At 43.3% G+C, this 13008-nt stretch overlaps 1 protein-coding gene across 4 annotated transcripts in view; it reads left to right on the top strand.

Moving 5' to 3' along the window:
* The window catches only part of PTPRE (protein tyrosine phosphatase receptor type E), a 2259327-nt gene that overhangs the window by 1732025 nt on the left and 514294 nt on the right, over positions 1–13008 (top strand). For all 4 annotated transcript variants that reach the window (XM_069611476.1, XM_069611477.1, XM_069611479.1 and 1 more), the window contains one exon: positions 9716–9876. In XM_069611476.1, coding sequence (XP_069467577.1) covers positions 9716–9876 — 161 coding nt within the window. The remainder of the gene's footprint in view (positions 1–9715; positions 9877–13008) is intronic.

Genomic DNA, 13008 nt, shown 5'->3' with positions numbered 1-13008 from the left:
GAGAGGAGTTCAGGCTCACGTCGGTCGAGGAGGCGGAAAGAGCTCTAAAACACCTGCAGGTCTCAGGGGGAGATGCGAATTCCGAGCCCAGAAGAGAACCAACAGGCCCATTGCGCGATTCAGCACCAAAACCACCACGACGAGGACAAGCGCAATCCAAATGGAAATTTAAGAAACTTAACACTCCTTGAGAAACACTTATGGAATGCATAAGCACAGCAACTCTCGAGGCCTACGAGGGAAAGCCGGCTTCGATCTTACCCACCTCAGCACCACAAGCTAATAGTTGATTGGACATTTGTCATGTTAGAGTTAAGGCCACGGACCCATATAAGTTAATAGTTGCACTAAGCAGGCCGCATTAATTGTTCAAGTTTTGGGTTGAATGTATGCAATGTCGCTGGAGAGGGGCCCCTTTAGTGTGGCCCTTCCATGAAAAGGGCGTCTCGTTCTCACACAAATGAGATGCTCTCGAGAGCATCTCGCAAGGGAGGGGAGGGAAGGGAGGGAGGGGGGAATAAGCAATCCCACAGAACAGAAAAATTGACACGTTACAATACTTTACACATGGGGGGACCTCCTCAATATGGCAATAACCAAAAACAGGTGTGGGAAACAGAGCCACCTCAAAAGCTACAGATAAATGGGGCACAATACAAGATCCATACTGGTCAGTATGGCTAGAACTTATGGAATCGTCTTCGGTTCCCTTAATGTTAAGGGCCTCAACTCCCCTCAAAAAAGGTCAATGTTAGCCCGTCAATTTAAACAATCCGGAGTTGATATACTTTTCATCCAAGAGACGAAATATACCCAAGGGGAAGAACGTAAAATTGTGGGCAGGGACATGGAAGATTCAATATGGGCATCAGGCCCGCGCAAGAAAGGAGGGGTGGGAATACTATATAGGAAATCCCTGAGCCTCCAAATAGACCACATACATAGAGATAAAGAGGGCAGGTTCGTAGCTCTGAAAGGCAGGATGAGAACACGTAAGGTTACTCTCTGCTCTGTATATGCCCCGAATCAAGCCCAGTCCACCTTTATCGAACCATTGCTCGATTTCCTAGAGGACTGGCGAGAGGGCACCCTGATTTGCGGGGGAGACTTCAATGTAGCGGCAGAAAGAGAAAAGGATTGGCTCTCAGTGGCACAGAATGTCCATCCCCCCAGCCACCTACAAGGCGATAGATTTCGAAGCTTGTTAAGAGAACATCACCTAATTGACTCCTGGCGCACAACACACCCAGAGGACAGGGCATACACCTTCTACTCTCCCCGCATCAAACGTTCTCAAGAATAGACTATATATTATTGGGAGCAGAGGAGGAAAGTGCTATCTTGAAATCCACCATAGAAATTGTAGCCTGGTCAGACCATGACTTATGCACTGTAGAGCTAAACCTCGGCCCATTGCCCAAACCCGAGCGCAGATGGATTTGTAATGACTTCTTGTGCAAAGATCCAATATTTAAAGAGACCCTGGCAGAAGCCATCACTAATTATTTTGAAGTTAACGACATTAATGACATGCCACTAAACACAGTATGGGAGGCAGGAAAAGCCACAATTAGGGGGCTCCTCATAGCAGAGGGAGTAGCCAAAAAAAGGCTCAGGCAGCTCAGAGAGGGGGAATTGAGAACAGAGATAACATCTCTAGAGAAAACTCTGAGGCAGAATCCAACTCACGAGGTAGACTTAATAGATCAAATCAAGGGACTTAGGGGAGAATTGAGAGACATATGGCAGGGCAAGGCACTCACGCAGCTTAAGTACCTAAAGCAGAGGTTCTTCGAGAAGGGGGATAAGGCCCACACAATGCTAGCAAACCGACTTAGAAAACAAAGAGCGGAAAGGGCAGTCCATAAGATTAACGATGAATCGGGCTCCCCCCTCACTGCTCCGCAGGACATAGTCAACCGATTTGCTAAGTTCTACTCAGAACTACACACAACAGAAGGAGATGAGAATACCCCGGCTATAAACCCATATTTATCCGCTCTCCCCCGACCAACAATAACGGAAGAACACCTAGGAGTACTAAATAATCCAATCACCACCTTTGAAGTTCAGGGAGCGATTTCGAACCTAAAAGCGGGCTCAGCACCGGGACAAGACGGCTACACACCGGCCTTTTATAAGACTAATAGTACCTCCTTGACCCCATTCCTTACTAAATTATTTAACTCAATTTTGGAGACGGGCCAGGCACCTAAATCGTTTACTGAATCCATAATTATTGTCATTCCAAAGGAAAATAAAAACCCCCTGGAATGCTCATCATATCGCCCTATCTCCCTCATTAATGTAGACGCCAAGATCTACTCTAGCATCTTGGCGGCACGGTTGGCGGTAGTCTTGCCACAGCAGATCCACACCGACCAGGTCGGGTACATAAGGGGAAGGCAGGGAGCAGACAATATCAGGAAGACCCTGGATCTCATGGCGACACTGCGAGAAGCGGGAGAAGGCCCCCTGCTCCTATCGATCGACGCCGAGAAGGCATTTGACCGCGTGGAATGGCCCTTTTTACGGGCAGTACTAAGATGGGTCGGCCTGGGAAGCACATGGATCCAAGGGGCCAAAGCACTCTACCATTCTGCTCAAGCTAGAGTATCTATTAATGGTGTAGCCTCGACGTCATTCACCCTTACACGGGGCACGAGGCAGGGTTGTCCGCTATCCCCCTTAATATACGCATTAATTATTGAACCATTTGCCCAGGCCATAAGATCAAGCCCCCTGATTCACGGAATTCCACGAGGAGGAGAGGAATACAAATTAGCTATGTTTGCGGATGATATCCTATTATACCTCACCCGACCCGTGGAATCCATACCCGCCCTCTTTCAAGAGATACTCTGTTATGGGGCTCTCTCGGGCTTTAGAGCCAACCTGCAAAAAACCATTGCGGTACCACTAAAACCGGACATCGCAGCACTGGAGCAATTGAAGGCGGACTGGGGATTCTTGGTGCAGTCCCACTCGGTGAAATACCTGGGTGTAAACATAACAGTTCCCATATCAGGCCTATTCGAAGCCAACTACGTCCCTCTATGGAAAACCATTCAAGCAGACATACACAGATGGACGAGGTTACCGTTATCCTGGGCAGCCCGCTTCACCTCCATAAAAATGAACGTCCTACCTCGTTTATTGTTCTTGTTTCAATCCCTCCCCATAATAATACCGGAGCCATTCATGGCGGAAGTCAAACGAGCGCTCCTAAAATATCTCTGGGCAAACAAGAAACCAAGAATCCCATATTCCACAATGATTCAACCCAAAGAGTCAGGGGCCATGGGATACCCAGATTTAGAAGAGTACTACAGGGCATCTCAGCTCAGAGTATTATCAGACCACCTCTGGGAAAACCCCGAAAAACAATGGGTAGCCATAGAAAACGACATTTTTGCACCAGTCACGTTGGGAGAATGGATGTGGGTTCCTCTACCAGCAATGACCCGTAGGATAAGAGAACACCCAATTCTGAAAGTCGTATGGTCTCTATGGCGCCCTTCCCGAAAAATGGAAGGTGTCACAACATGGCCCTCCCCTCTCAGTCTCATCTGGGCTTCTCCCATCCGTGATCTCATAGCAGAGGTACAGCACTTTCAGCCTTGGCTCGACGCAGGGTTGACGCGGGTGGGCCAAATGTGGAGAGAAGGCAAATTTATTTCTTACGAAGAAGCGAGAGAGCCAATGCGTGGAAACGAGGTGACCCCTATGCTATATCTGCAGCTAAGAGGTGCCCTGAACGATGCCAGGTGGGGCACAAAGTTAAAACGCCCCCTCACTCCATTTGAGCAGATAGTAAGCGTCCCCCAAACAATGAAAGGCCTGATCTCACGTATGTATAAAGCCTTGCTCACGAGGGGTTGTTTGAAACGCCCCCAATCTGAAGCCAGGTGGGAACAAGAGTTAGGCCTCACTGAACAACCGAAAACCTGGGACACCATTTATAGAGCAGTGTGGACTTCATCTATCTCAGTCCAATATAAAATGCACAATGCACGTTTACTGGTCAGATGGCATTATACCCCCCAAAGACTGTCCAGGATGTTTCCCGGTACGTCTCCACTCTGTTGGAGAGGATGTGGTGAAACCAGTGATTACTGGCATCAATGGTGGAGCTGCCGAGTAGTGCAGACGTACTGGAAGGAGGTCTTGGGCTGGATACAAGCCATAGATGGAATACACAGGAACTTAACTCCAATCCTAGTCCTGTTCGGAGTAGAGCCAGACGGAGAGGATTCCAATGCAATACTCACACATATGCCCCGCAATTTAATGTTAGCAGCAAGGGTCTGTCTGACAATAAAATGGAAATCCCCATCCCTGCCCACAAAGAACGACTGGGTCACTAAAGCACACGCCATCTTTGAAATGGAAAGCCTCACAGCAGCAATCCAAGAATCTAAGAGAAACATAAACACGATATGGCTGCCCTTCTTAGAATTCTACTCAGCGCACAGGGATACCATGAGACGAAGCAATAGACATACACCGACATGATCAGCGAGAAACATATAGAAAGCTGCCCCCACCGGCTAGCTAACCCACACAGGATAGCCAACTAAGTAAGAATTTGAGCACTGCACCCAACATGAAAGATCTTACTTGAAAAAGTTGAAAAAAGCACCACACAATCTGTTTGATAGGACTCGACCACATCTGTATTAGAGCGAAACCAGAGGAAGGAAGGAGGGAAAAGGGGGAAAGGAGGGAGGGTGGGGGGAGGGAAGGGGGGGGGCACAAGTGTCAATTTGGTACTTATGTGCAAGTCATCTTTTTTCGTTATCTGTTTTTTGCCAGTTTAAGTTTATCAATACTAAGAACGATCTAAGATACAAGCATTATTGTAATTGACATGCACTATTTGAAACTTGTTGAAATGCAAAAAACATAAGAAAACAACAATAAAAATATATTTAAAAAAAAAAAAGTGGTTTTGTTTCAGAAATGTCATCCTTATCTTCTCTTACGTTTTAGCAACACTCCTTCAAGAGAAGTCTTTCATCACAATCTCTGTCTGTCAAGGTCAAAACACAATACAACCTTATAGTCCGCTTCGTTAGCCTCTCTGGGCCCGAGAAAAAAATGGAAGCAGCTGACCTTCACTGTGAACGAGCATAAATTCTTACTTTGCAACATTCTGTGTAAAGCCATCTGTGAGAAGTTGGTTTTTGCACGCCATGTTTGTATATTGTTTGCGTGATATTAAAACAAGTTTGTTTAAGGGACGTTATGGTTCTAAGTACAGCCGAAAGACCCCTGAAAATCGCAAGTTGTGGTAAGCTATGAAAAATAACTCGCGCCACCACCGTGCACTGCTAAGACTAACACCCAGGACATCAAAGATGACATCGCAAATGTCATTGATGAAATCACTGATGACATCACATGTGTATGTACTTTTCATGGAATTTGTGTACTAGGGATTTTTATTATAATGTTGCGAAAAAAAGTGTCAAGGATATTGCAATAAATATCATACCGTTATTAGTGCTTTGAACGATGCATTGATATAAATAGCATTGTATTATGGGATTCTATCTAGTATACTGAGCTACTAATGGAGAAACATATCATTGTGTGCAGAGTACAAGATGAAAGTATAATATTTGTAATGTTAATATGTTGAGTAATGAAATGATAATTGTCCTGAAATGTTCGAAAATTCACAAAATGGGGTTGTTCTGAGGACGTTATTCGTATTGTGTGATTGCTTAGCTGTATGCAATGAGGGAATGGCACAGAGAGTTAAGGGGACGCCGTCCGCGGACACCGCGGCTGTTCGTGGACAGAGCGTGCTACATCTGGGTTTTTCCAGGAAATCCAACATGGAAAGAAGACTGTACGGATCAGCCAATCAGATGTCGAGGTTGTGGATTTGTGTTGAAAGAGACTGTGTGACGTGAAGATGGCAGAAGTGGAGAAAGTCAGGGTGTTGGTGCTCGGAGATATGTTTGTGCATGGTTTACAGCAGTACGCTGAATGCAGGCATGTTGCAAAGAACTTTGATGTGAAAGGAGTGGAGGTGGTGTGGAGCACTGTGCCTGATTGCAATGTACAGGGAATTGTACAAGTTTGTGAGGATATGGCCACAATGAACAGTCCGCATGTGGTAGTTTTGCACTATGGTGCTTTCCATTTGGGCAACGTCAGTGCCCCTACTTTGTTGGCTGATTTGGAATGCTTGGTTCAAGCCGTAATGAAGATCCTTCCAAATGCGAAAGTAATTTTTTCTGGATTACTACCTAGGGCAATATGGGACAATAGTTCAGTTTTTTGTCCTCAGCAAAACATTGCTAGGTGTGTCATCAACCGAGGCATGTGTGCCTTCATGCTTAGAGCTGGTATGTTCTTCTGTAACAATGAGAATATTGATAATATTGATGCCAGTAATGCTGTTAATTTTAAAGAAGATGGCATTTCTTTATCTTTTACGGGAAATGCCTTTCTATTTTGGAATGTAAGGGTTGCTTTGGAGAAGGTTATCTGAAGATTTTAGGAGTAAAGTAAGAACAAAAAACAAGCATCTGTAAAAAAAAAAAAAAAATACGGCTCTTTTCAGAGCCAACTTCAAAGGGGAAATGGGGCACACTATTTAAATTTACATTCACCACGCTCAGATTTTTGATGTGTCCGCGGACATGGCGGTAGTCCGCGGACATGAAAATCACTACGAGGGGGTTAGTATGTTCTATGTTACATGTATATGAAGTCAGGGATATTATGTTTAAGCTGTGCTACTAAAAACCTATGAAATTCAGTGAAAAAACGTTGTTAAAGGGACGTTATAGTTAAGTTGCGCTACTAAAAACCTATGAAATTCAGTAAAAAAAACTTTGTTAAAGGGACGTTATGGTTAAGTTGCGCTACTAAAAACCTATGAAATTCAGTGAAAAAACTTTGTTAAAGAGACGTTATGGTTCAAAGTAAAACCAAAAAACCCCTGAAATTCGGCAGTTATGGTAACATAAGCAACCATAACTCGCGCCACCGTGCACTGCTAACACTAACACCCAGGACATTCAGAGTGGGCCATATACTTTTTTTGCAAAGTTTGGTGAGGATTCGTCCAGGGGGAGCGAAGTTATAAGCCGCCCAAAAAGTGCTCTTCCTATGGAAACACCAACTTAACCATAACTACATGGCCACTACCGTGGCCATGTAATGTATATATATATATATATATATATATATATATATATATATATATGTCTGAAACAGGGATGCGTATTGGCCCCCATACTGTTCGATCTGTATCTTGATGATTTTCAGAAGTCTTGAAAATATCTAATTGTTATTCCTCCAGGTTTTACTCAGATAGGTTGGCTAGGATATGCCGATGGCATTTTGATAATTGGCTTTACACCATTGGGGCTTCAACGAAAGTTTACAAGTCCCAAAATCTTGGTCTTTGATTTGATGCAAAAAGGAAGATCATGATCTTTAACAAAAAGAGAGATTGAAGCAACTTTATGTGGAGTATCAAAAATGAAAAAAATAAAGATTGTGTTCACCTAAAAATATCTTGGTGTATATCTACACAACACTCTAATTTGGACCAGTCATTTAGAGGCTACTTAATTTAAAGCCAAACAGTTGATGCAGGCCCTGAATCGATCACATTTGCAACATGATGGCTACAACTTAACAACACTTATCTCCGCTCTCAAGTTGAAGGTGGAAACAACTATACTCTATGGCTCGCAATTAAGGGCATTCGGCTGTGATATGTGCTTGGGGAAATTTGAGGGTGGGTGCTGTAAGATAGCACTGGGTTTACCTCTGTGAATGTTTATGGAATACATTTGACTGTCAATGCTTGCATAAAAGCATGAAAGGCAAGGCAGTACAAATTCGAAAATAATTTCATAGATGTATTAGGAGCATTTAATATAGATGGTTTAGCATTAGAAGATATGTATGACACCATCCAAAGCTAAAGCTGAAGTCAAGGACTAAAATGCATGCCAAGGATTATGTTTCTTATGCACTGGTTTTTGCATGTAGGCCCGAATACATTGGTAGTTTTCTGTGCCGTTGTTACAGAATGGAATGCATTTGCTTTAGGTTTGACAAGTTATCAGGGGGAATTGCCAGTGCATGGAGTGCCACTCTTCAATCATCAAGAATTTGTAGATTTTCTATAAAGCCTGATCAAAGTGAATATAATAGGAATGTATTGATGGATTGTACAGCATATAGAATAGATCGGAGAGATGTTATAATCTTGGAGCAGATATTTGCACTGGTTCTGAGTATGGAAGTAAATTATGACTGGTGCCTATTGCAGGTTTATTTTACAATGTTTGTGGCTATTGGAATTCATAGAGTTGTAATTATTCTGATTGTGTTGCATTTTTCTGTTGATAATGAATAAAAGCTTCATTTCTAATCAACTGTACTATATTAATAACAAATGGTGGCAACTAGGTGCATGTGTCTGACTGAAGGAATATGATAGTGTAGAGGGGCTAAAGTGGGCATGTAATGTTGTTATTGTGAAGCTGTTATCTGCAAATCCAGACAAGAAACGCAATTTGACTTGACATGGTAAAAGGCAGTACATGAACGAGAATAGGGACTGGTGAATCACAGGCGTTATGTGAGTAAGCAGCTAAAAATTAAGTTTCAGTTATAGTACAATTAAGATTAAGAGAGTAGAAAAGCTCTTGATAGAAGAGAGTTGAAATGGCTGTATGAAGTTCACCATTGAAAGAGGAGCAAGAAAACAACATTTAGCAATTGGCCACATTTCCGTGGCAAGATAGGCAAAATGTGTGGTAATGGATGAAAGGAGAATGTTTTGTAAATAGAGAAGGAGAGAACTAAACTGAATCTTGGGGACATTGCAGTAAACGGGAAGAAAATGTGCCAGCATAGTATTCCAAATAGGAACAGAAAGAGAGATGGAAGAGTCCCCCAAAAATCAAAGCCTTCAAACAGAAAAAGATAGAAATGTAATATAGCATGATCACCCATGTTAAACACAACCAACCAGTTAAGAGGAAGCACTAGAACATTCAGTGGAGTGATGTGAGAGCAAACAACTAGATTGAATGGGTGAAAGATGAGAATTAGAATAAGAGAGACAAAGAGAGTTGGTTGTAAGCGGGTCAAGGATTCAAAGAAAAAAAGCAAGGGGTGTGTGTGTGTGTGTGTGTGTGTGTGGTTTGACCTGCAAAGACAGATTTTAATTTAAGAGAGGGCATGAAGAGAGGGGTGAGGGGAAAAAAAGAAAGGGCTAGAGTGAAACACTTTGCCTAATGTGGAGGTGCAGTCTCAAAGAAGTTCAGGAATAATCGAAAAATACGAGGTTGGGGAAAGATACTGTGGTAGTTACAATACATGTGTTTGATATTAAAGCTACTGACCTTAAAGCAATGCTAGGTTATAGAGAGAGTCAAGGGCAGAACAATTTGAAAAATCGTATGGGAACTGCGACTCGAAAAACAAATGTATGATGGAGTAGGGATTAAAAGCTCTGAATGATTCAAATGCATTGGTAACAGTTGAAGCTCCTGCTTAATTTGTTTTTTTATTGTTTATCGTAACTTTGTCGTAAGTCTGTGATAACAAGTTTCTGCTGTGTCATTTGTTGGGATGCTAAAATACCTATAATTTATGGAGGGAATTAGCTTCCTGTTCAGGGCCTGCTTAGTCAGAAAATGAATACTTATTTCTCTTTTTATGTTCTTTGCAGGTGCATGATGGTTGCAAAGCTCCAAGACTGATCACGCAGCTTCACTTCACAAGTTGGCCTGACTTTGGCGTGCCATTCACACCTATTGGAATGCTGAAGTTCCTTAAAAAAGTAAAAACAACAAATCCTTCTCATGCAGGACCGATCATTATTCACTGCAGGTGTGTATTCCAATATCCTTCATGGCCATTGATGGTTATAAAGGTAATGTTCAGTGATTTGGAAGGCATAGACAAGTGCAACCTATGCAGCAATGAATTGCACGCACGAGTTTCATGTACGCACTTCTCAGTTCATGGTGCCAAGGGCATCAAATAAATGGCTCATGCACACACCAACACACACAACAAGCTTCACTGTTCATATTTCTGTGGAAACCTTCCATGACACAACTTCCCAATTCAACGTCAAAGTCGGTTCCAGATGCCAAGCGGGCCCATTTCCCCTTCGAGAGGAAGCATGCTAGTTTTGTGGTGTCTGTCAAAGGTTCGAGTGCACTGCTGTACTGTGCTGCCTTTTGGAATGAACAATACAAAATTATAATTTAAATATTCACGATCACATTTGAAAAGTTATTTGGTGTGCTCTTACTTAAGTTATTGCCTTTTTACGAGGACTGAAAGTTGTGTGCTGTGTAGTTAGCTAACAACTTTAAATGATTGCACAAACAACATTTTGCATGATGCTAACGAACCAGTCAGGCATGGCCCCACGGAAATCCCAGATGCCTTCCTATTTAGGGCAAACAAGTTGGCTTGTTGCACTGCTGTACTCTGCTGCCTTTTGGAACGAACAATACAAAATTCTAATTTAATTAATCACATTTGAAAAGTTATTTGGTGTGCTCTTACTTAAGTTATTGCCTTTTTACGAGTACTGAAAGTTGTGTGCTATGTAGTTAGCCAACAACTTTAATTGATTGCACAAACAACATTTTGCATGATGCTAACGAACCAGTCAGACATGGCCCCACGGAAATCCCAGATGCGTTGCTATTTAGGGCAAAAAAGTTGGCTTGCGAGAATGGCATATAAGAGCCGGTAACCAACCATAATTCTGGGCCATTTTGTGACAAAATGTTGCATCTCTCATGGATATAATTCATCACGTAAAAACCTGTAATAATAACTCAACTTGTAGAATTATTTACGGCAGGCGTATACTTTAGCAATGTCTTTCACAGCGTCGGAGATGCCAACCTACCTTCTGACATTAGCGAACTAGGTAAAGCTCTATATATATCAAAAAAAGGTTACCGAGATTACATCTGAGTTTGTCATGGGTCTGTTTTGCTTGAGGGTGCATGTTGATGAACGATTACCTGCAGCACCACGCCTCTGGTTTCTGCAATGATGCCTATACTATCTAGAGCATGTGCATCCAACTCTGCCCACATATTCTACAAAAGAGATTCGAATTTCAGATTATTGTATTATCAGTATTACAAAATACACATCATAAAAATAAAAGAAACTGCATATGGCTCCCAGTTTAAATATATCTGATGTTTCATACCGACTTCCTGGACTTTACTACTCTCCACGCCTTGAATTATTGACCTCAGTAATCTAAAAAAACGTTGTACATCTGACATGGAGTTGTATGGTAAACCCGGCATACGTGTTATTCACTGCTGGAGCAACCTCAGCAAGTGGCGTGGCTTAAAATATACAATAAGCTAAATCTAAGGAAAAGGGAGACTAGAACTACTTTAACATTTGTTTAAAGGATTGTGTGTATTAAAATGTAAACACTCCAGCACAGATCAGTATGCATGCTGAATTTAATGCAGATAAACATCCAAAGCACTGCATACTGATTTTTTTCAAATCAGAGGTGAGGCATCCCGTCCCCCCAAGTCAGCTCCTGTGATATTTGGCTGATTTGCCCAGTATTTGGCTAATTTTAATTGTATAAGCGCTGTGTGTGCTGCTCGTGTGCCCCTTACCGTCTTCCTTGTTGTCCTCCTGCATCCTATCCCGCCACCTCCCCCTATTGGCTAAATCATCTGCAACTCAAACGAGGACCTAGTCCTGCATTTGCCACCTCTTCCAATGCCATTCTTTAGCTCCATGACATAGAGGTGAGGCATCCCATCCTCCCAGGTCTGCTCCTGTGATATTTGGCCGATTTACCCAGTATTTGGCTAATTTTAATTGTAGAAGCACTGTGTGCGCTGCTCCTGTGCCCCTTGCCGGCTTCCTTGTTGTCCTCCCGCCTCCCCATCCCGCCACCTCCCACTATTGACTAACCCATCTCGAAGGAGGACCTAGTCCTGCATTCGTCACCTCTTCCGACACCATTCTTTAGCTCCATGTCGCAGCGGAAAATCATCCCGTCTCCCCAGGTCAGCTTCTGTGATATTTGGCTGATTTACCCAGTATTTGGCAAACTTAAATTTCATAAGCGCTTTGTGCGCTGGTCATGTGCCCCTTGCCGGCTTCCTTGGTGTCCTCTGGCCTCCCATCCTGCCCCCTCGCCCTATTAGCTAAACCAATTTGAACAAGGACCTAGTCCTAGGTTTGCCACCTCTTCCAACGCCATCTTTAACACCATGGCGCAGAGGTGAGACATCCCGTCCCCCCAGGTTAGCTCCTCAGATATTTGGCTGATTTAATTGTATATGCACTATGTGCGCTGCTCGTGTGTCCCTTGCTGGCTACCTTGTTGTCCTCCCGCCTCTCATCCAGCCCCTCCTCTGATAGGGCCTTTGACCAATTTAGGACATCCCCTCAGGGCAGCCCCTTCGGCTAAAGGTCCCAAGGCAGAGGTCAGCTCTCACAGAAGCAGCTCCAGATTGTGTCTGCCGGAGTCAGTCGGGGAAGCAGGAAGCCTGCAGCCATCAACCAGCAGCAACTGACAGGGTAGGAAAGTTACCAGCAGGGGGAATCGATCACTACCGTCCTTAAACTGAAAGAGCCCACCAGCCTATTACATATCACCTCTATCATGCAGGTTACCCCTAATATTACATTCCCGCAACACGTCCACCACAGTTTACGTTAATCTGATGTGACCCTTGTGTATCTGTCCACAAAACCCGAGTCTAGGCATGTCTCATTGAACTGTTTTGGTCTGAAACTCTAGTTATCCAGGAAAGTAAAATCTAGGTGTACTTCATTGAACTGTTTTGCGCTGAAAGTCTAGGCCTTTTTCCCGCTATCCAAGAGAGTCAAATCTAAGTGTGCTTCATTGACCTGTCCGCTATCTAAGAAAGTCAAATCTAGGTGTACTTTATTGAACTGTTTGGCTCTGAAATTCTAGGCCTTACCCTTTCCTCCATACTGCATGGG

This window comes from Ambystoma mexicanum, chromosome 8 (genome assembly GCF_040938575.1).
Source record: "Ambystoma mexicanum isolate Mex_15411 chromosome 8, UKY_AmexF1_1, whole genome shotgun sequence".
NCBI lineage: Eukaryota > Metazoa > Chordata > Amphibia > Caudata > Ambystomatidae > Ambystoma > Ambystoma mexicanum.
Note: the sequence above shows the minus strand (reverse complement) of the source record. Positions and strands in the feature narration are given on the sequence as shown.